General features: G+C 43.2%; 1 protein-coding gene across 5 annotated transcripts in view; it reads right to left on the reverse strand.

Annotated features, from left to right (window-relative positions):
• Nucleotides 1–23,487, reverse strand: part of clec16a (C-type lectin domain containing 16A) — a 109,247-nt gene that overhangs the window by 64,569 nt on the left and 21,191 nt on the right. For 4 of the 5 annotated variants that reach the window (XM_072694195.1, XM_072694196.1, XM_072694192.1 and 1 more), the window contains 3 exons: nucleotides 7,780–8,011; nucleotides 3,119–3,242; nucleotides 201–301 (listed from right to left, as the gene is read on the reverse strand). In XM_072694195.1, the coding sequence (XP_072550296.1) occupies nucleotides 201–301; nucleotides 3,119–3,242; nucleotides 7,780–8,011 (457 nt within the window). The remainder of the gene's footprint in view (nucleotides 1–200; nucleotides 302–3,118; nucleotides 3,243–7,779; nucleotides 8,012–23,487) is intronic. The other variant, XM_072694193.1, reaches the window with a different exon arrangement.

Raw genomic sequence — 23,487 nt, forward strand, 5'->3', positions numbered from 1 at the left:
CTCCTCTAGACTTCTAAAGGTTCTACAGACTTTATTCTTTATGGTCCCGAGAGTGGTTCTTCTATGGAATCGTCCAAAGAACCACTCCAAAGGCCCTTGATTGCAGACACATTCAGAGCAGGCTAACCTAAAGGCCTAACATGACAGGCCACAGGACGAGTTGTCACTTGTAAGCACTGTCATTCTGATGGGTCAGGTACCTTTACTGTGGGTCATGGCGAAGAGGAGGCAGAGGACGAAGAGAGCGTGGTAGTCCTCATTCTCGCAGTCCAGGGCGTTATACACCATATCCAGGAACGGTCTGCAAAGAGACAGCAGTACAGTAGAACTTAACATATGTGTAATTTGATGGGACCGGACTTTTCATGACAGGTTTGAACAGGTACAGAGTCCACATCCCCCACCCCCAACTGATTCCAGCCGGTACCGATCCCTCTTTTAGTTTTCCCACATTTCTACATCCTTCCCCTGTACGGTCATTACCTACAGCAACTTCATAATCTAGCATGGTGGAGTAACTCGTATTTATAAACAATGTGTAACATAAAATTTACCCAGATTGAAAAAGCACCAACTAATAAATATGGGGCAGGTTAACTACGATATGCACCAATTCCCACGATCTGTACGGTGCGGCTGGCTAATTCAGCCTTATTTGCTAAATAAGAACATCCCAGAAAATAAACACAGGTGCAGCCTTGTAGTTGACATACAGCCAGCACAGCATTAACCCCTGTATGGCCCACATGCTTTAGGTATGGAGGTCTATTTCCATCAGAAAGCGAATGGCTATCCGTGCTAGTCTACAAGCTAACCCTAGCAGGCTGGCAAAGGTTCGCTCCCTTGTAAACAAACTGAACTACCTCAGACCAGAGCTAACCCCTCACCAGAAAGGGATCTCCAACATCCGCCTGGTATGTAGAACAGCTTCCAATATGCGCTCCTAGGTAATGCAAGGCATGCGTATTTTGGGCCATGTTGGGTCGGGCTATGCTACACGGCTCCTGTGAGAGCCACTGTGGTGATGCAAACCAGCCATAACAGGGTGGTAAATAGGCTTTTTAAACTGCTTTTATCAAGCATTTATCGTCCCAACCGAAGTCAGGCTAAGTTCAGGCCTAAGTTTGAACCCGCTAGCAATGAAGCAACGAGTCGCACATATTGAACAATGAGCTTTTCCATTGAACAATAAATCTTATTGGGTTTTCGAGGATGTCAAACACCATCAGCAGCCAAGCCTACCCTCTTGGCAGGGTAGAGAAAAACAGAGTGCAGCTGGAGCAGGCAGACACACACACACACACACACACACACACACACACACACACACACACACACACAATTCTTTTCCATGGAATCCCAAGCAGGAGGTTATAAAGCAACTAGGGAGTGCAGGTTGTTTACACAGTGTCCATGTTTTCAGCTGGGTCACTGTACTGCCTGGGCTGATTCTGCCTGCCATCCATCCCATATTGAAGTTGACTATTTAAAGACCCCGGTCAGATCATTTCCTGCCTTTCTTGTTTGGAGGATTTTCGCCCATTCATTCTCCCTTGCAAATTATACTGCACTGCTCTTTTTGCACAGCTCTCCATAAAAACGGCAAGTGGTGCTTCTTCCTGGCTAGAAACGCCGCTGACCCAGTGCTCTGCTCTTCGCTTTGTTGGAGCATGTAAAACATGTAAACAAGGAAGGCATCGACTTTTTCCGGCCACTCGAACAGAAATCCTGGTGTACTGACAGACCATAATATCTGAGCCTTTATAAAACCCATGAATCAGTGAAACGCTCTGTTTTACCAGCGGGAGAACCGGAGAACCACTCGCTCGCCTTTCCCTGTTTATAAAACATCACTGAACCTAGTGCAGAACCTAGTGGAGGCTAACGCTAATGCTAACACACACAAATACACGCTATAGAAACCCCAATCACACACACACAGCACATTCTATAATACCCACTATAAACCAGCTATTACACACCAGTAGACCAACAACAACAGATACCAGTCCAGAGTGTGTACCACTACACACACACACACACACAGGAAGTGATCAGACTGCAGTGTTGTAAAGGAGCTGGGAGCTGATTGGTCAGGAGGGAGGAGAGTCAGACTGGATTATCAGATATTAAACACTATAAAACAGTGATTTTAAGAAAAGTCTTGACTAAACTAAATCAATTAACGGATTAATTAGCAGCTCATGCTAATCTTAAGTGTGCGGGTGTGAAATTTTTACAAACAGAAGAATCGGATTGGATGGGCATTGGCTGGGGGAGGGGGGGAGGTTGGGGACAAAAAAAACCTGGTGGGGAAATTTGTTGCTGTATTTGGTGTTTTTTTTGGTAGTGATGACCCCTCCATTAAGGCTATATTTACGCTGGTGTCGCTGCAGAGTAGAACAGTGCACCACCACTCCGGAGTCTACTGAATTCCCTACACCGCACCACATTCATGCATTCAGTCAGTGTTTGATGTTGCCCATCTCTAGCATCTGCCATGTGCTGTAATGTGAAGAAGGCTGCGGCAGGTGCAAGAAGAAGAAGAGAGTCGTAGCTAAAATAGGCAGAGAATTACTGGTTTAAAGGGTCACAAGCAAATGCATGCAAATGACTTACTGTAAAGCTATAACTGCACCAACCACAACAAAATGAATGTGCCATCAGCCTTAGAGCATAGAGAAGAACCCTTCAAAGTTAGACGGGTAGACAGCGGGGTAGTGACGTGTCGACTGTATTGGTAAGGCTACTGATATCTACCAATTTTTTTTATTATTAAGTATTTAAGCATTAAGTATTTAACTAAACTCAACACAGCAAACCAGTTACAGCCTTTTAAGACTCTTTAAGAATACTTTACTGGCAAAAGATGCTTAAAAAGCTTAATTTTAATGTTAATTAAATTTATAATGAATTAAAAATGTATTTAACTGTATTTTAATGCCCGTATGAGCAGCTGACCGATAAAGCTCCATGGCCTTATCATGCATCTGCACGCACAGAGCATGCATATAAAGTATCAGTGCATGCACATGCATGTACACGTGCCTATACTTTTGTCTGCAGCACACAAGCAAAGGTGAGTGCATGTGTGTGTTGTTGGTTTGGAGGCGATTACCTGCTCCTCTGGCCCTCAGTTCGAGCGGCAGCTGCAGCCGTTTTCTCCTCATCAGTGATGTTCTGTTCGGTCAGGCTGGACACATCTGAAAGCTTACACTTCTCCATGACCACCATTTCAATCTCTGCAAAAACACACACATACACACACACACACACACACACACACACACACACAGACACAAACACACATACACAGCTATGCAAATCACTGCACATCAGATCACAGCAGGCTTCTGGCTCTGTTTAATCCCGTTATTCAGATGCAGGCCAGCGCGGTTCACACGCCTGCTGCAGTAAAACAGGGCCGGGATTCACATAAAAGGGAAACTCGTATCCCAGCTTTAGCTTACACGAGTCTGAAAGCGAAAGTGCTGGCGTGCAAGGAAAGGTCAATAAGGTGCGTTTCCTTGAAAACTGAAGTCTGCATGATTGGATGTTGACATTCTGGAAAGTTGAGATTCTGGCATGGTCTGCTTCTGCACTTCTGCTGAACTCCGTCTACACAAACCGCAGACATGCTGTGTCTCGTCAGCGCCGCCTCGCATTCATCCACTGTGGCCTGAAGCATTTTTCACTTCCAGGCCTTTGGGGCTGCAGCAGGACGTAGGTTACAGCCTATCCTGTGCGAATAAACTGACCGGACAAAACGGCAAAGCGACGATGGGGATTTTGCATATTCAGTTGAGAATCCAACAGCGAAAAAATAAATATACATATATTTATATATATATATATATACACTTCTGTGACCATACTGTTACCATCCACTTATGAATCACAGGCAATTTTCCTCACTTTCCATAATTTTCCATACTTTCTGTACTTTCCATAATTTTCCATACTTTCCATAATTTTCCATACTTTCTGTACTTTCCATACTTTCCATAATTTTCCATACTTTCTGTAATTTTCTGTAATGTTCTGTAATTTTCCATAATTTCCGTAATTTTCTGTAATGTTCAGTAATTTTCCATACTTTCCGTAATTTTCTATACTTTTTGTAATTTTCTGTACTTTCCGTAATTTTCCATACTTTCTGTAATGTTCTGTAATTTTCCATACTTTCCGTAATTTTCCATACTTTCCATAATTTCTGTAATGTTCTGTAATTTTCCATAATTTCCGTAATTTTCTGTAATGTTCAGTAATTTTCCGTACTTTCCGTAATTTTCTATACTTTTTGTAATTTTCTGTACTTTCCGTAATTTTCCATACTTTCTGTAATGTTCTGTAATTTTCCATACTTTCCGTAATTTTCCATACTTTCCATAATTTCCGTAATTTTCTGTAATGTTCAGTAATTTTCCATACTTTCCGTAATTTTCTATACTTTTTGTAATTTTCTGTACTTTCCGTAATTTTCCATACTTTCTGTAATGTTCTGTAATTTTCCATACTTTCCGTAATTTTCCATACTTTCCATAATTTCTGTAATGTTCTGTAATTTTCCATAATTTCCGTAATTTTCTGTAATGTTCAGTAATTTTCCGTACTTTCCGTAATTTTCTATACTTTTTGTAATTTTCTGTACTTTCCGTAATTTTCCATACTTTCTGTAATGTTCTGTAATTTTCCATACTTTCCGTAATTTTCCATACTTTCCATAATTTCTGTAATGTTCTGTAATTTTCCATACTTTCCGTAATTTTGTATACTTTCTGTAATTTTCTGTACTGACTAGGATACACATTTTCTTTTTTTTAAATGTAATTTTTTGGACTTTTCATGACCTGAGTGTTCCCATCCATTTATGAATCACAGACAATTTTCCGCACTTTCCGTGATTTTTCATATTTTCCGTAATTTTCCGTACTTTCCATATTTTTTCATAATTCCCAATGCTTTCTGACCAGATACACTTGATTTTCAAGTGTAATTTTTTGGACTTCTGTGGCCTTGATGTGACCATCCATTTATAAATCACAGTAAGGTCAATTGTGCTCTCTCAGGCTCCAGCTGCTGACAGCAAGCTGCGTGACCAGAGATTTGAACCAGCGATCCTTGGCTAATAGTGGAAGTGCCTTATTTACTCGTCCCGCTAATTTTCTATTTCTGATTTCAGCATAAAATCAAAAGAACACCAAATACTAAGAATTTTTTCCCATCAGATTCCCAAACAAATAACAAAATAATGAGACTTTTCTTTTTTGCTATTTTCATATTTCGGATTCTCAACTGAATATAAAAACCAGGACGAGCCTCAACAGTGGACGCTACAGTGCTGCCCAGTGAAAGCAGAGACTGTGAACCACGGCTGTGACTTACAAATGTGGATGAAAGCACAATAAGCAGCACAGTGAGACACCATGGAGAGGACAGAAGGAGAAGGTTTGAGTCTGAGAGGAATGTGATCTGAGGTTTGGGTCACCCTCAGCCCCCGCCCGGAAAGGTGGACAGCACAGAATGAATGTGGACCAGAATGACTATCATCAGCACAGGGGACTAGATATGAAATGGCAGCGAAAAAAGTGGGCGGGCTCTGAGAACTGGCTTTGATTGGACAACACTTACGGCTGGATTAACCCACTGCACCCAAAAAGTGCTTTTCTACGAGGGACCAACACAGCGAATTTAAGCAGTTCTGGGGTTTCCTTTGCTACATGACTGATACAGCAGAAGCACTCACATGTTGGACAAGCTTGGATATGATCTGAGCGGCATGTTGATCAGTAAGTGCAGGATATGAGTCTTTTACAGACTGACTGATATGTTTTTCTTTATAAAGTAGTGATTTATGACAACCACAACATACAATTTTTGCATTTATTGAATCACTTAGATACTTAGATATAAAATAATTTTAACCGCGCAAATAGAGATATCACAATACTATGAGTTCAACAAATATTCTAAATATAAATAAATTAATAAATACAATAAAACCAATTAAATTAATATATATTTTTTAAATCTGCATTTTTTTCTGTTTGCTTGTTATAACTACAAAAACAGTTCACATCTCATAAATCTTGCTGGATAATTTTGTATGGATCATTTTGCCAGTGATATTAATAATAATACTGGGCAGCAGCTTGAATATAAAATAATGTAGAAATTTGCATCTTTTACAATTTATGTATTTATGTATTTTGATGTATTTGATCCCCTGGGCATTCCTGCTTCTCACACTTTGGTACCATATAAAACAAGTACCATCATGATTTTTAAAATTTAGGTATCGACCTGGTACCGAAATATTGGTTCTTGGGACATCCCTAGTTAATAATGGAAAACAATAAACATGAAGGCAGAAATACCAGGGTCCAGTGGGTTAAGGGAGTAAAAAAATACAGCCAAAAGTATTAATATTTAATAACTAATCCTTTTTTATTATAACTAATAATAATAACCACTTTTTAACATTCACAAAAAACTCTATTTAAGAAGCAACAGGAAGTCTATAGCCAACTTTCTTGTTATATACAACACTGTGCAAAAGTTTGACATCTGGGCAGTAAGTGTATAAATCCTCAGTAAATCACTGATATTAGAATAAACACTAATAATAACACTCCTACAGAAAGGTGTGGAGGTTCTCCATCACTGTGTTCATCATTAGAACATCTCCAAAGTTCTCCTCATGGAGTCTAGTATTATTTAGAGTTCTCCTCAGATCAACACCTGGTTTGGTGGTAAATCAGGGCTTAATGATGCTAAATCAGGTGAGCTGCTGCTGCTGCTGCTGATGGAGTTGAACACATCCTCCACTCTGTGCTGGCTGGACTGGAGGAACCGAGCTCTGTTCTTTAGACTAGCTCACCGACAAGATCTCACTACTTTCTTTCTTCAGAATGAGAAGCTCTTGTTTCTCCTTTTACTGGATTTATGTTCTGATGAGATCTGGAGCTTCTACAGTACAAACTCTCTCACTGCTGAGGGACATGCTTTATAATAATGTGCCTCAAACTTTTGCACAGCACTGTTTTAGCACTGTTTAGGGTTCTGTAGGTCGTTCAGAACCTTCAGTAACAATAACATATGGTCAAACTAGCCACTGCTAGCCTGCATCTGATGATCTATTGATGTAAAACGTAGAGGACTGCTCAATGCAAAATCCAGAAGTCCATGAGGTGGGCCAGCACTGAAACTGGTCAAAACAAGCTAGCTGTAATGCAGCAGGGTCTAGTTGAGGCCCTGGAGGACCTTCATCTAGTGCTTTCCCTGTAAGAACACTTAATTCCAGTCAGAGGTTGATCCTTGGCCTGCAGGTTCCCATGAGTGTTAAGGCAGGGGAATGCCAAAACCATGCTGGACTTTGGCTCCTCAGGACTGTAACTGGACACCCCAGCTGTAAAGTGACAGTCACTTGATTTATTGAATCCAGACAGGGAAATAATATTTACTTATCTCGGAGTTGTCGGACTGGACACTACTTCAGATTGTTGATTTAACCCAACTACAGAAGGCCTGAGAAATGCAGCTCCTGGCAGCACATTGCATGACCACACCCTTCAAGCTTCTACTGTTTGCCATTGGCGGTTATCAGACTGGGACACGCCTTTAGGGCACAGTATCGACACTGTCTGTCCGCTTGTTTGTTGTTTGTCATCTATGCACCTACAGCCAGTTCAGAGAGCGGCGCCACGGCTGCAAAAGGGGGCGCTCTGGAGAATGGAAGATTAGTCAATGATGGTGGGACATTCATCCGTTGCCACTCACCTTCCGTGTCCCCACTCGTCCTGCTAGCCTTTGAGCTAGCCTCTGTACCTTTAGCCTTATCCTTCTCCTCCTCCGTGCCTTCCTCAGCACCTCTCTCCTCCTCTTCCTCCTCTCCTACGTTCTTGTAGTTGGGCCGCTTCTGCGTTTTCTTCCTGCCCCGCTGCCGGCTCATCTCCAGGGAGCGCTCCAGACTCTCTGCCGGCTTGCTGAAGCGACGCACTCCACTATTGGACTGGAAAAGCACAGAGACCAAAACACATTAGACCAAAGTGGGCTTCATCCACCCAGTGCAGATTATGTGTAATAATAATATATATAATGTATATAAACATTACCACCACAATATTTCCTCACACTCAAAATATATGTGCAAAGTGTATGTTGATATCTTAGTACTGGAAGTACAAGGACTATGCAAAAGTATATGCAATAATAATAACAATAATAATAATAATACATACTAATAATAGTAATATAATAGCAATAATAATAATAATAATAATAATACTGTACTTCAATTTAATGTGTGCACAATAACTCACTCATCACAGTTACTTCCAATATATTTATATATATGTAAATATATATGTACATTTTTTCTAACAAGAAATGTTCTCTTTGTCTTAAATGTATTTTATTTGATAGAGTTTTATTGCATAGAGTGTTTTAGGGTGCTTATTTATAGAGCTTATTTTATAAAGCGTATTTACAGAATTGTTTTTATATTTACTTTTATAGAGTCTACTTTTATAGACTTTCTATACTTTTATAGAGTGATTTTTAGAGTGATTATTTATAGTGTTCATTTTACAGGGTGTACATTTCATAATATTTATTTTTAAAGTGTTTTTATAGCGTTTTTATAGAGGTTTTATTTTATATAGTGTTTATTCTTACACGAACAGTTGCAACTGTAACAACTGCAATTTCTCTCCAGGGATCAATGTATTTCTGATTCTGAAATCTAAAATATATGTGCAGTGTATGCCCATTTTTGTGATGCCTTGGCAGTAAAATTACAAAAAAAAAAATAAAATAAATAAATTGTATGTACATGTACTTCCTTATTTCCAATATATAATATGTGCTATGTATGGCACTGCATATATTGTCTTAGCACCGGATTTTAAATGTAAATATGTATTTCCTTAGAACTAATTTCATCTGATATATATATATATATATATATGCCCATAAATGTAATGTCACAGCAGTGAAATTACAATATATATTTTCACATATTCAGAATATTTGTGCAATGCATATATGTGACATCTTAGCAGTGAAACTATATGTATTTATAAGAATATATTATATAAGAACAAATTATATGAGAATACATTTATTAATATCTAAAATGTGCAATATATGTCCATATATGTGACAAACAAGAAAAATTTTATGTGAATATTTCCCTTTTATCCAAAATATATGTGCAACATACGGCACTGCATATAAAGTCTAAGCCACGAAACTTCAATTAAAGAAATTTATATGCAAATATTTTCTTATATTAAAACATATGAAGTGTTGCTCATCCTGCTTTTGTTGGAGTAACTGTCTCTACTGTCTAGGGAAGAAGCTTTCTACTCGATTTTGGAGGAGCATTGCTGTGAGGATTTGATTGCATTCAGCAACAAGAGCGTTAGTGAGGTCAGGATGTTGGATGACTGATCACCACCCCACCTCGTCATCCCAAACTCCTCAACTCATCCCAAAAGTACTGGACGGAGCACCACCACCATCATTCCAGAATGCACAGTTCTTCCACTGCTCCACAGCTCCTCAATGCTGGGGGGCTTTATACCCCTCTATAACTCACGCCTGGCATTATTAGGCATGGCCAATAGGTTCGTGTTGATCTCCATAGAGTCCTATTCTACTGGCAGCACTTCTCTAGAGACTAGACAAGCTGCGTGTGTGCATTTGCACATCTGTGTTCGGACATACACTGTACGTACAGTGGGGCAGTGGTGGCTCAGCGGTTAGAGCTCCGGGCTATTGATGACAGGGTTGTGGGTTCGATTCCCGGGCTCGGCGAGCTGCCACTGTTGAGCCCTTGAGCAAGGCCCTTCACCCTCTCTGCTCCCCGGGCGCTGGAGTTGGCTGCCCACCGCTCTGGGTGTGTGTGTGTGTGTGTGTGTGTGTGTGTGTGTGTGTGTGTGTGTGTGTGCGCTCACTGCCCCTAGATCACTAGTGTGTGTGTGTGTGTGTTCACTACCACAGATGGGTTTAATACAGAGGACACATTTGGCTGTACATAGAACAGAGACAAACAGCTCAGTCACACTAAATCACAACGTGGCTTCAGTTTGGGAGCTATGCTACCTTGCCACATCCACAGCCGGCTCCGAGATACGACCAGAACCGAGACGCGCTTCTGAAAACTAGAAGCAGGATCAGGCCTAACTGTAATTTGATGGTTTTGAGGCTTTCTGAGAAAATACCAAAAAGACACTTAAAGTTCAAAACAGGTTAAGATCTCTATCTTGCATACACTTCCTTTGTTTTCTTCCTGACAAAACACACACACATATATACACACATATATACACACATGCACACACCACAGGTAGAAGAAAAAAAAAAAAAAAAAAGTGCCAAACTTCGACTGAAACAGGCAAACAGAGGAGACCGAAAACAGTCCTGAAACTGAAATTCTGAAAGCTGCACTGTAAATGACAAAGGTAGCTCTGATAATTGCGATGCCACATGAGAGAGAGCGTACGAGGAAAGAAAGAGGGTCACTGGTTTCTCAGAAAGAAAGCACGCACCGTTCTGCAACAGGAAGCAGATGCCTAGCAGCTAAGGACACGGTGGGACAAGAGCACCCTCAAGCTTTACTACTTTGGGGCGTGCCACAAATATCTGGGCCTGGGTGTAGGCAGGTCAGGTGGGACCTCTAGGACGAGGCAGGCAGGCTTCTCTCATTTCTTGACGATGTTTGAACAAAAATGGACACAAGATCCTAAACAATAAATAAATAAATAATTCGAAATTATTGGAGAGGTCCTTGAGGACCGAAACCCCATCTAGGGGAAGTCTGGAAGGAGTTTGACGGAATCTCGTTTGCATGGCAGTGGTGTTATCCACTATGCTATCCAATCAGCACCTACAGGTATTCAGAGGCCTTGGTGGTTGTATGCCATATCGCCCAGTGCACCACCTAAACCTCAGCAGGTTCCTGGCATGTAGTCATGTAGGGGTTTTGATCTGCTGTTGGTTTCGTCCTACCAGCATATGAGCAGCTCTATCTCTCTGAGAGTTAGAGCTCCCGGTCTTCCAGATCTTAGCTCGACCTCCACAGTTCCCCTGAACTGCCATTTCTAACGTTCTGTACTGTAGAAATCTTCTCTAGCCGTCCCGTCTTACGACGTGGCTGTGACTGCTGTAGTTTTCGGAAATGGCTTGATTAGCGTTATGCTGTGCTCTGGGATGTCGGAAGTAGGACATTTCAACTAAAACGTCCCGAAAAAAGTTCGGGAGAGCCTCACCAACCCCCAGCTCAAAATCCAAACTGGCCGTCCCCATTTCTCAACAGATTTAAATGCGTTAATGCATAATTTTCAACTGGTCTCGCTAATGCTAATGCTGACCTGGTCATCATTTCCAACTCAGACATCTGACTTCCGAGAGTAATTGAACACAGTATTAGGCCAAGATTTAAAAAGCCAGAAAGTTCATTAAGCTTGGAAATTTCAATTTCACCGATGTCGGGATGTCGGATTGTCCGAGTCCCAAGTAGGATATTTCAACTAAAACGCCCCCACAAGTCGGATTTACTGTACGGAAAGTCGGAAGAGCCTCACCAACCCAAAGTTCAAAATCCAAGATGGCCACCCCATACCTCAAGAGTAGTAAAAGCAGTAGTACTACACAGTTAATTAGCACTTACACCAGTCACACACTCAGCACTGTCCAACTTCTATCTGTTTACACAAATACAGCATAATGCATGGTCACCAACTGGTCCTAACATTCGCTAACAATGCTAACCCGGTCATCATTCCTAACTCAGACATTAGTTGAGCATTAGGCCAAGATTTAAATGCGTTAATGCATTATTATCAACTGGTCTCGCTAATGCTAATGCTGACCTGGTCATCATTTCCAACTCAGACATCCGACTTCCGTGGGTAATTGAACGCAGTATTAGGCCAAGATTTAAAAAGCCAGAAAATTCATTAAGCTTGGAAATTTCGCAGATGTTGGGATGTCGGATTGTCCGAGTCTCAAGTAGGAAATTTCAACTAAAACGCATTAGGCCAAGATTTAAATGCATTAATGCGTCATCAACTGGTATCGCCCACAATGCTGACCAGGTGCAATGCTAACAATGCTAACCTGGGACTAGGGTAAAAAGCGGGACATATTTCGGTTCATATTAACACTCGTTAGGGTTTGTTAATCCAATTGTGGTGGTTTACTCCCACATCTTAAGCTAAGCTAACTGTTTATTTTAATGTTTGAACTGGCCTCTGCAGCATTCGACCAGGATTTGAGGAGCCAGAAAACTCATCAAGCTTGGAAATTTGATTCAACTGGGATGTTGGATTGTCTCAGTCCCAAGTAGAACAGTCCACAAGTCGGATTTAGTACACAGAAAAGTCGGGAGAGCCTCACCAACCCAGAGATAGATAGACAGACAGACAAACAAACAAACAAACAAACAAATAAAGGACCACTGAAATGTATCTGGCATCTACAAAGCACCCAAAACACACCATCTTAACCCTACGTCCCACCAATTGTTCCTCCCACCTCTACTGTACAATCAGTTCCTCCACCACCCCCCCACCCCCCCGCCCACATCGCCGTCCAGAAAGCGGAGACCCCACCTCACTGTGCCCAGATAGACATCAACCAAAGCTCAGTCATTCTGAGAAGAGGGGGAGACTAGCTTGAACTACTCATCGTGTCAAAGGCACACCATCCTACACGGAACCTCTCAGGGTCTGCTGCTTCAGAGAACACATCAAAGCGTTCAAAGAAAAGCAGAAAAGCTCTCCTGCGAAATCGAGTGCAAGCTTAAAGAGCCCTGATTAAGAAGCAAGCATAATCTTGCCATTTTCATACTATTTCAAGGCTCGAGATAATAACAGTTTCCATGGTGACTCACTGGAGGCTAAAGCCGGCTCCACCGATGCAGACGATGCCATTTAGAAAAATAAGAGGCTTCGAAATGTAAAAAAAAAAAAAAAAAAAATTTATAAAATTTAAAAATCACCACCAAGGCTTGGAGACAACGCCTCCAAAAGGCTTCAAAAGGCCTTTAAAAGGCTGCACTGCTGCTATCTGGGCAGGTTTTAATAAACAGGCAGCTCACAAATGCTAAAAACAACAAGGCTTTGAGGCAGATCGGTTAGAACTGACCAGTTTACACAGTGTGCAAATGCAGGCCACCATGCTTTTCATTGTTTGAGGATAAAAAAGGCTTCAGAAAGGCCTCCAAAAGACCTCTAAAAGGCTGCACTGCTGCTAGCTGGCCAGATTTCACTAAACCGGCAGCTCACAAATGCTAAAAAACAACAAGCCTCACACGATGTGCAAATGCAGGCCGGCATGCTTGCACTACCTGAAGATAACACCTTCCACAGTAACTGAAAAAGGCCTCCAAAAGGCCTTTAAAATAGGCAGCAGGCAGCTCACAAATGCTAAAAACAACAAGGCTTGGAGGCAGAGCTGTAAATACAGACCAGTTTACAGGGTGTGCAAGTTCTGCCCACCATGCTTTTCACTAAGACTTTTCAGGGTAATTGAAAAATTGGACTTTTCATGGTAATTGAAACAGGCTGCTCAGAAATGCTAAAAACAACAAGCCTCACATGATGTGCAAACGCAGGCCGGCATGCTTGCACTACCTGAAGATAACACTTTTCACAATCATTGAGAAAGCCTTCAAAAAGGTTCCAAAAAGGCCTTTAAAATAGGCTGCTTTGCTGCTAGCTGGCCGGGTTTTAATAAACTGGCACCTTGTCAGGCATCCACTGGCAGAGCGGTTAATACAGACCAGTTTCCAGGGTGTGCAAATGCAGGCCGCCATGCTTTTCACTATCTGAAAATAACACTTTCCATGGTGATTGAAAAAGGTCTCCAAAAGGCCTCAAAAAGGCTGCACTGCTGCTAGCAGTCCAGGTTTCACTAAACCGGCAGCTCACAAATGCTAAAAACAACAAGGCTTGGAGGCAGAGCTGTAAATACAGACCAGTTTCCAGGATGTGCAAATTCTGCCCACCATGCTTTTCACTAAGACTTTTCAGGGTAATTGAAAAAGGCTGCTTTGCTGCTAGCTGGCCAGGTTTTAATAAACTGGCACCTTGTCAGGCATCCACTGGCAGAGCTGTAAATACAGACCAGTTTCCAGGGTGTGCAAATGCAGGCCGCCATGCTTTTCACGAAGACTTTTCACGGTAATTGAAAAAGGCCTCAAAAAGGCCTTAAAAAAAAAGGCTGCACTGCTGCTAGCTGGCCAGGCTTCTCTAAACAGAAAGCTCACAAATGCTAAAAACAACAAGGCTTGTATTGCTACAGCTTGGTTTCCTGGTTGTAACCAAACTCATTATGGGTCACAGTGAAGAAGAGTTAACGGAATGCAGCCTCCAATGCAGAGAAGTGGAGCGCTCACCACAGTCACCTGTGGCCAGGTTGCGGTCGTAGACCTAATGAGTTGCTTTTCAGTATGAAGTGCGAGCAAATGGCAAAGCTATTTACCAGCAGGGGACTGATACACACACATATACACACTCACACTCACACACATACTCACACACATACTCAGAGCTATGGAAGTGACGTCATGGCAAGCTAACAATGTGATATTTGCTGTGTGTGTCTGTCTCCCCATCTGTTAGTCAGTCTGCTCAGCTTTTCAACCAGTGTAGGGCTCAGGCAACCACCGCAAGGGGCTACAATAATAATAATAATAAAATATATTAAATTAAATAATTAAAAAAAATATATATATATATATGATTAGGGTCCACCCGAGACCAGCAGGTTCTGTGTTTATGACTTCATTACGCATCCAGCAGCTTTATGAATCACAGATCGTCGCCGACAGACAGGTTCCACATAGGTCTAACGATTCCAGAGCGATAGCAAGAGATCACCTTCTGACTAGAACAGACAGATCGAAATCAGGTCCTCGTACGATTCTCTGAAAAATCAGGCGGAAATGCCTCACGCTCCCCATCGGTAGCTTCTTAATCTTGATGTAGAGTTGCACACTCAACGGCACACTGACAGGGCAGGCACCCACGAAGACGGACCACGTCAACCCCTCTTAATAAAACACCAGGGGTGCCAGAAACGAGTCACCGAAGCCGTGTCACTGGGCTAGAAGTGAAGTTTCCAGCAAAGCAGGGCAGCAGGTGTGACTCTCGTGGCTTGGGACACGTGTGAGCTGCTGGTAGCGCAGATCATCTACGGGAAAAACAGAGGAAGCCTGCTCATCTGCTGGCTTCAAAAACAGCCGCGAGTTTTGGTAACCAGCACACTTCTGCACGAAACGTACACTTCCGGCCTCTGCCTCAGGAGCAGCGAGAGAGCCACTGATAGAGGAGCTTTTTTCAGCCGTCATCCATACAACCCACCTCCACCCCGAACCCCTACCCCAACCCCCCTTCAAAGTCCATGTGCCCATGTGCGTGTGCTGCACCGCGTGCATGAATATTAACACATCTGTGGTTTAGCGGCCGGGGACGGTCACGTGATGCGAGTGTTTGCATGTGTGTGTGTGTGTGTATGACTTGCTGGTAAGAGAGCAGTGCTGGTGCACATTAGCCCGTTGTTATGGGAAAGGGAAAGTAGGTTAAAGGCAGTGCAGTTCTGCTGTGATCTGTGCTTTAAGCAGAGCAAAACAGGCCTCAGCAGCCCTGCATTCACCGGTTTCATGGCAGGTGCTCCATGATGCTCGTATAAGCACCTGCACCTGAGCATACACACACACACACACTATATGTCCAAATATTTGTGGACACCCTTCTAATGAATGCATTCAGCTCCACCATTTGCTGACACAGACATGCCTGCAGAGAAGCACTCCCTGGAGCAGCAACAATGCAAGGAACCTATTGGCACCATGCTGCCTAACCCCAGGTGTGGGCTACCCCACCCCAATGCAATCAAATCCTTACAGCAATGCTCCAAAAGTCAAGCAACAGTGACAGTTAGTCCCACTTCTCAGGTGCACCACCTGACGCTGACAGTGGCTTCTACAGATTAGGGAGCAAGTGACCGGTCAGTTGCTGAAGCTGATGTGTTAGAAGCCCGGCAAGCAAATTGTGAAGGCCAGATGAGGGTCAGAGGGTCATCTCCAATAATGGAATGGCATGCAGTGGTCCAAGAAAGGACAACCGGCCTCACCCACCTCACAACGTCCACAGGACAGATGCTATCAGAGGTCTTGTGGAGTCCATGCCTCGAAAGCTCAGACCTGCTGCGGAGGCACGAGGGGGGGCTATTTAACATTCTGCATTAATATTCGGTACTAATGTTATGGAGACTGATCAGGATACGTACGGCTTTTTGCTCAGACGTATGGGCGTATTCATGAAATATCCAATCAACCGTATGGGATACCACAGCAACCACTTAGTGACGCCCTAGCAGCCGCCGAAAACACACAATAGCAACACTGCACCAAGCAACACTACTGCAGCCGTCTAGCAACACCATAGCTACCACCAGGCGAAACCACTCAAGAGACCATGCAGGAAGGGCCTCGCGACTGCCTGGAAGTGGATATCAGTCCAGAGTTTGTACCACCACCTACACACACACACACACACACACACAGACACAGGAAGTGATTAGACTGTAGCTGATTGGTCAGGGACTCCTCTAGCCAGTTTATTAGGCACATATATTTGTTCTCCTGTCTACAAAATTCAAGGATGTGCTAACTAGCGTTTTAACTATTACCATCACTAATATACCAATAAACCAATAGACTGGAGCTTTATTATGCAATTAATAACAGTTTCTAACAGCATTTGCTTAAGACTGGTTCGGTGGCTGAGTAATTCCATATGTGTTGTTTCATAGGTTTGCCGTCACTGTTATTCCACAAGTAAGAATAGCAAACCTATGAAACAACACATATGGAATTACTCCGCCACCGAACCAGTCTTAAGCAAATGCATACATGATTCTTCTGGTGCAGATTCTACAAAAAGTTGCCCCCCCCCCCCTGCCCTGACGCAGTTTTGCACATTCCTAGCATTTTCTCCAGGATCTTCATGAGGGGATGTTCTTCTATTTGGCTTGAAGACTGAGTGCGACCATTGTTTCCTGCTGAAAACTAATTGCATTTCATTAAAAATAAATAAATAATAATAATTTATAATTATCTAATATAATTTATAATAATAAATAATAAATAAATTATTATTTTTTAAAAACACGCATGAAAAACATCCATTCAGTCAGGGGTGTCCAGACATGGTGTGCTTAATTAATTGTGTGCTGTAATGGAAACTAATAAATAATGAATCCCAGTGTTACTGTTAACAGAATATATGAGAAAATAATATTTCTTAAAAAGTAACAACCATTTGTACTAATTTCTAATTAATAAGTGACCGTTTTCATGCGTCCGTATAGAGGGTTTTCCTGTACCTGGGTGCGAACACAGCTAGGATGGTAAAAGCACCCTGGAAACACAGCTGGTTGCAGGATTGTGCCGCTACACTGTTCGTAAACTGTTATTAATTGCATAATAAAGCTCCTGTCTATTGTTTTATTGGTATATTAGTGATTAATTATGATGATTAATGACGAGTTAGAATGCTAGTTAGCACGTCCTTGAATTTTGTAGACAGAAGAACAAATAAATGTGCCTAATAAACTGGCTGGAGGAGTCCCTGACCAATCAGCTGCCGGCTCCTTTCCAACACTACAGTCTAATCACTTCCTGTGTGTGTGTGAGTGTGCAGTGGTGGTACGCACTCTGGACTGATATCTGTGGTTGTTGGTCTACTGGTGTGTAATAACTGGTTTATAGTGGGTGAATGTGCTGGTTTCTGCGGTTCTCCCGCTGGTAAAACGGAGCGTTTCAGTGATGGTTTTATAAAGGGTCAGATATTATGGTCCGTTTCAGGTTCCACTGTAAAACAGCTCCACACTGCTGCAGACTCAACTCATTTATTTACCTTCTGAGAACGTCCACACTGCTGCTGCTGTCCGTTAACGGTGCCTTGAGGACACCAGATGGTGCTCTGAACACTGTGGTTAAAACAAAGCTTCGGAACTGGACTGGAATAGAAACAGCCGACAGCCGATCTCGATCCACTGGACTGAATTGGGACATGCCTATTGGTTTTATATGGTTAATCTCAACCCAACCACCCCGTCACGCATGTTTTACAGTAACAATGCAAAGTAAATGAGATTTCAGATTGATTGGCATGTGTGCTAGGTCAGGACCTTGAACGCATGAAGCTCTGTGGTCATTTTGGGATGTAAACATACCACCCCGTCACGTTTTATTGTTAATAATGGCTCCCATGTCTGGATAAAAAGGATTATTTTAATTAGGATTTATGCCTAAGGTGGGTAAATCATTTTTTTGGGAGGATGAACAGCGGAGAAGGATTTTTGGGAGGATGAATGATGTCCGTTAGCGGCGCCCTGTGGACACCAGATGGCGCTCTGAACACCGTGGTTAAAAAAAAAGCCTCAGAACTGGACTGGAATAGAATATGTCTGGATCTGGAGCCTGACCTGGGTGATCTATTGTTTTTATATATGTGTTAAGCTCAAGCCAACCACCCGTCACACGTTTTACACTACTAATGCAAAGCAATTGATCGTTTTAAAGGTCTGCTACTGTGTCTTAAACAATAACACTGTGATTTAAACCACTGATCCACTTTTAGAACCTAGATTAAAGACGTGCCAGTTCCTGAACTCGGCCCCTCCTCCAAAAAAAATGCAAAGATGTTCTGAACCTTTTCTTCCTTGAAGGGCAAACAAATGATCGGTATGGTTTTTCCTGTACACACAGGGTTGGTATAAGGAACTTGGCTGGAGGCACCGCTTCCTGGCAGGTTCTACTCAGTGCCGGGTAAAGCTGCCGAGATTGAGCCAGTCAGAGAGCCGCGAGACGAGGAAAAGGGAAGAGGCTTCTGATCACAGCGGCCCTGATGAGCTGCACTCCTTGTGCTTAAGCAGAAGTGAGGCGGTTTCTGAGAAACACACACACACACGCATGCATATACACACACATGCATGCATGCATATACACACACACACACACACAAATATACACCCACACACTCCCAAGGGTCCTGTTTTAACCAAAAGGGTGACTGCTCATCCAAATGACAGCCTATGTTTGGTTAAAGCTGACAGTGCATCTGTGAGCTGTGCAAACTCATCATCAGCTGTTGTTGCAGGTGTAAACACAGCATATACACACACACACACACACACACACACACACACACAGCTCAATAACTTCCCCCAGCTAAGCCGTTGCAATGCCTCCACATGCAATAATTAAGCCTACTAACATGCACATGCAGTCATGTGAAAAAAAAAAAATATTCGGACATCTGATCTTCATGTGATCAACACTGAGGATGGAGCTCATGTGAGGAGAAGGTTCGAACATCCCACCATTTATCAGATGCAGATGATCAGAACATGGTTCTAGAGGATTATTCTGGAGGAGTCGATCTTATTTAAACCTTAGGCGTTTAGTCTGGTCTGCTCTGGATTGAGGTTGAAGTGAGGGGTGAAGAAGATCACCATGGTCATCACCATGGATCTCTGAGGCCTTCGGTGAGAAGGTTGGAGGTACAGAGGAGTCTGGGAAGTGGGGTTTAAAAGATCTCAGCTGTTGCACTGTGCAACACAGAGGGACATCCCACATTCATAAATATTCATAACAGCACTTGCACCATAACATCAGCCATAACATTAGCACCACCTGCCTGATACTGTGTAGGTCCCCCTTGCGCCAGACCTGACCATTTGAGACACTTCTGATGGGTGTCCTGACTAGGCTAGCAGCAGATCCTTTAAGTCCTGCAAGGTGGGAGGTGGGACCTCCATGGATCGCATCAATGAGCCTTAGCTGCCCATTTGAATTTTTGGTAGGTACTGACCACTACATGGGTGGTACCCAGGCTTTGGAGGCACGTTTAGCTCTATCTGGGTGGAGTGTCTATGTTCTCCATGTTTCTCTGGGGACGGTTTATGGAGATCAGGTGAAATGGTAACTCTGAAATTGCTCTGGTGTGTGTGAGAGAGAGAAAGAGAGAGAGAAAAGAGTGTATGTCTGTAGGGCCAGGCACTCTGTCCAGTGTAAACCCCCCTAGTGCACCCCCCTAGTGCACTCTGTCCTGGGATACAGTCATCTAGGAGACAGGGGACATGTCTCAAGATCCCTCCAACACGGACGAAAGACCACCGTAACACAATCGGAGCTGCTAGGAATCCTCCTGTGAGGGGTTTAACGAAGCTGGGAAGGAGCTGAGAGGACAGGCTGGACAGACTAAAGACCAGCACTTACAGGTTCAACTCCTCCCACTCAGCCCATGTAAACATTAGCGACATTAGCGGCATTAGCAACATTAGCGACATTAGCGAGCGCCCTTCATGGCAACTTTATGGTAACTGTTTAAAGGTATTACAGTACAGACCTTGTTCGAGGTCTGATGGCTGTCTAAACAGGCAGTGTAGACAGTGTGTATAAGTATGTGTGTGTGTGTGTGTGTGTGTGAGGCCAACTATGACTTCATCTTTGGGCCAGGATGCACTGGCAATAGTCCCTTGGAAATGACATTCTCAACACAGAGTTTATTTGCCTTTGCTCGTATTTGTATACTGGGTATAGCTTCGTGCGTCACAGTGCACACAGCAAACGTTGGGCTAAACCAGTCCAGATGTATGTATCTCGCTTAGTTTCCCCTCAGCTCCAAAGCAGTTACACCTTCAAGCACTGGGGGCTGAGGTAGGGGGTGTGCAAAAGCTTCAACGACTTCCAGTTTCAAATGAATTATGCAAATGCCGGATTTAAATACAGTAAAGAAAAACAAAAGCATGTGATCACCGGGTCGTGGAGGTGTGCGGCAAAAAGGTGAAACGAGCAGTGAAGCGAAGTTACTGGTACGAGACCATTTCACCAGAACAGAAACCGCCACCTCTTTTTTATTTTCGTTTGCATAAACGCCCGGGACAGCCTGATGGCATTATTTGCATACCTGCATATGCATGATGGCTTGGCCGGGGTTTTGCCAATCCACGACAACACAATCCATCCTCTGCGGGACGGCACCACAGGACCGGTTTCACAGCCACCTACGCGCAGCGCTGACGTCTGCTTTGGGGACGAGTTCAAAGGAAGGCAGAAAAACCAGCCATACATGCAGAGCCTTATCTGCCCCTCTTACCTCAGTGTCAATACGCTCTCGAGAAGAACAGAAGCACACACAAGCCACAATCAGAGTTTCTACTCTCGCTGCCTGGGAGCAGCCATGCTAGATGGTGGTGGAGGTCAGAGAAGATTGCGAGCTTTGGTAGATAACACCAGATAACATCGAGGTTGGACAGCAGCCTGTCAAAATTACACTGGATAACTGAGCAACATAATAATAAAAATAAAAAAACATGGATCCAAATGTAGTAACCAGGTCTGGTGTGCAACTCATCACATACACAATATGTCCAACTATTTGTGGACACCCCTTCTAATGACTCACAGGCACATGCTTGTCTGCACAGACTGCCTAGTCCCTGCAGAGAAGAAGCACTGCCATTAGAATAGCACACTCTGAAGGGTTTACGACCCCCCAGCACGGAGCTGTGGAGCAGTGTGCTCTGAACTGCAGTGTGCTCTGGAATAGTGATGGTGGTGGTGCTCCATCCGATACTTCTGGGATGAGTTGTGGAGTTGGGGGGTGATGGGGTGGGGTGGTGATCAGCATCCAGCATCCAGCATCCTGACCTCACGCTGCAATATCTAGTACGAAAAAGCCTTCCCTGGACTGTAGAGACAGTTTCTCCATAAGGGAATAAGTAAACACCGAATGAACAGGTGTCCCAATACTTTTGTCAGGAGAGTGTATGTCATATGAACAGAGTGTACAATGCGGGTAATGCACGTTCTCCCTTATAAGCCAACACACCAAAGGCTGTGCTGTCTCTACTGTCCAGGGACAGCTCATGATCACATTGTGTTTCTGAATGGACCCAATCGTCTCCCTTCAATTGAACCAACATTTTAACTATGGTGGATCCCAAATCAGAATATGGGTCACCCTAGTATTTGGATCAGCTGTTTTTAAGAGGTACTGTGTGTGTGTATATATATATATATATATATATATATATATATATATATATATATATATATATATATATATATATGACATTTATAGGAGTCACTACATAAAATAGTTAGATGAAATGATTAAAATTGAAGATAAATTATGCAAATGAAGCATTCAGTGCTAAGAGAGCTGGGGAACCCCCTCCTACACTGTTAAAAGTATATGGTATAAGTTCCTTGAGAAACCTTTAGAGGTTCTTCAGCTTGAAACTATTACAAGGTTCTTTTAGGAACCTTCAAGAAACCTTTTTCTCCTAAAATAAAACTTTCTGGAATGTTCCTCCACAATTTCAAATTCAAGAACCTCCAAAAGTCTCTCCAGGATCTTCTAATTTCACAGTGAGAGTGCTGCTATACGTCTATTACTCGAGAAATGTGACACCGGCAGACTGACCCTCCGCATTTGTGTCGGCCTCTGAATCATATCAGTCATATCAGTCAGAAAAGCAGTGTTTCACTGCAGTTCCTGCAGTCTGTGTCATTCGACATGGTAGAAATGAGACTGATATTGCCTGATATCGCTCACTTGAATTTTTTTTTAAAGCTCCTCAGAATCGGTATGGGCATCGCCATTGGCCGGCAAGCGCTGGTGTCGCATCCATTCGGGTCTCAAAACGAACGAATAAACCCTAATGCTTCAGCCCTTCCAGCGAAACCTAATTCCGCGCAAGATACCGAAACGTGCTGGATCTAGACGTTCCTGCAGGGCCTTCAAAGAAGAAGACTGGTGGACTAGCGGGGCTCTGACCCCAGGCCACAAACCGCCCTGTTCCAAATCCCAAGAACAGAAGGAAGCAGGACAGCTCTGCTCACTCCTGCTCACCCGGATGTCTCAGCAGGGAGCGGGAAACAAGGAGATACGAGGTCAGGGAGATTCAGGTCAGGTCAGGTCACTCATAAGAAGCACAAAAAGTCCAAGGCCAATTTTGAGATGTATGACACCATGCTGAGCATTATTAAACGAGTGTGGCGAGTAGGGTGCTGACACATACAGGGACAGAGACCAGATTTTCCCTGCTCTTGGTGCAGAGAAATTCAGGTCGTGGGTGTGTGGCTCATATTAATATGGCGAGAAATTGTGCGCGGCCTACAGGAAAGGGTTATTAGTTATAACAGCATGGTATGATCACAGCTTTACGATGAAAAAGGGCTAAAATGCTCTTTAAATTACTTAAATAAATGAATTCATTAATACATCTATGAGTCTTTGAGAAATTATCGCCACCTCCTCCATCGTAAGAGCGGGGAGCGTGGGCCATCTGCATGCGTTCTGTCCGTCTGCTGGATGCTGGGGTGAACTTTCACACAGTAAAGCCTGCCGACGTCCGTCACTGTCATTAGCCGAACCGCCTCGCTCCTCTTCGATCTCAATG

This window comes from Salminus brasiliensis, chromosome 12 (assembly GCF_030463535.1).
Source record: "Salminus brasiliensis chromosome 12, fSalBra1.hap2, whole genome shotgun sequence".
Classification (NCBI taxonomy): Eukaryota; Metazoa; Chordata; class Actinopteri; order Characiformes; family Bryconidae; genus Salminus; species Salminus brasiliensis.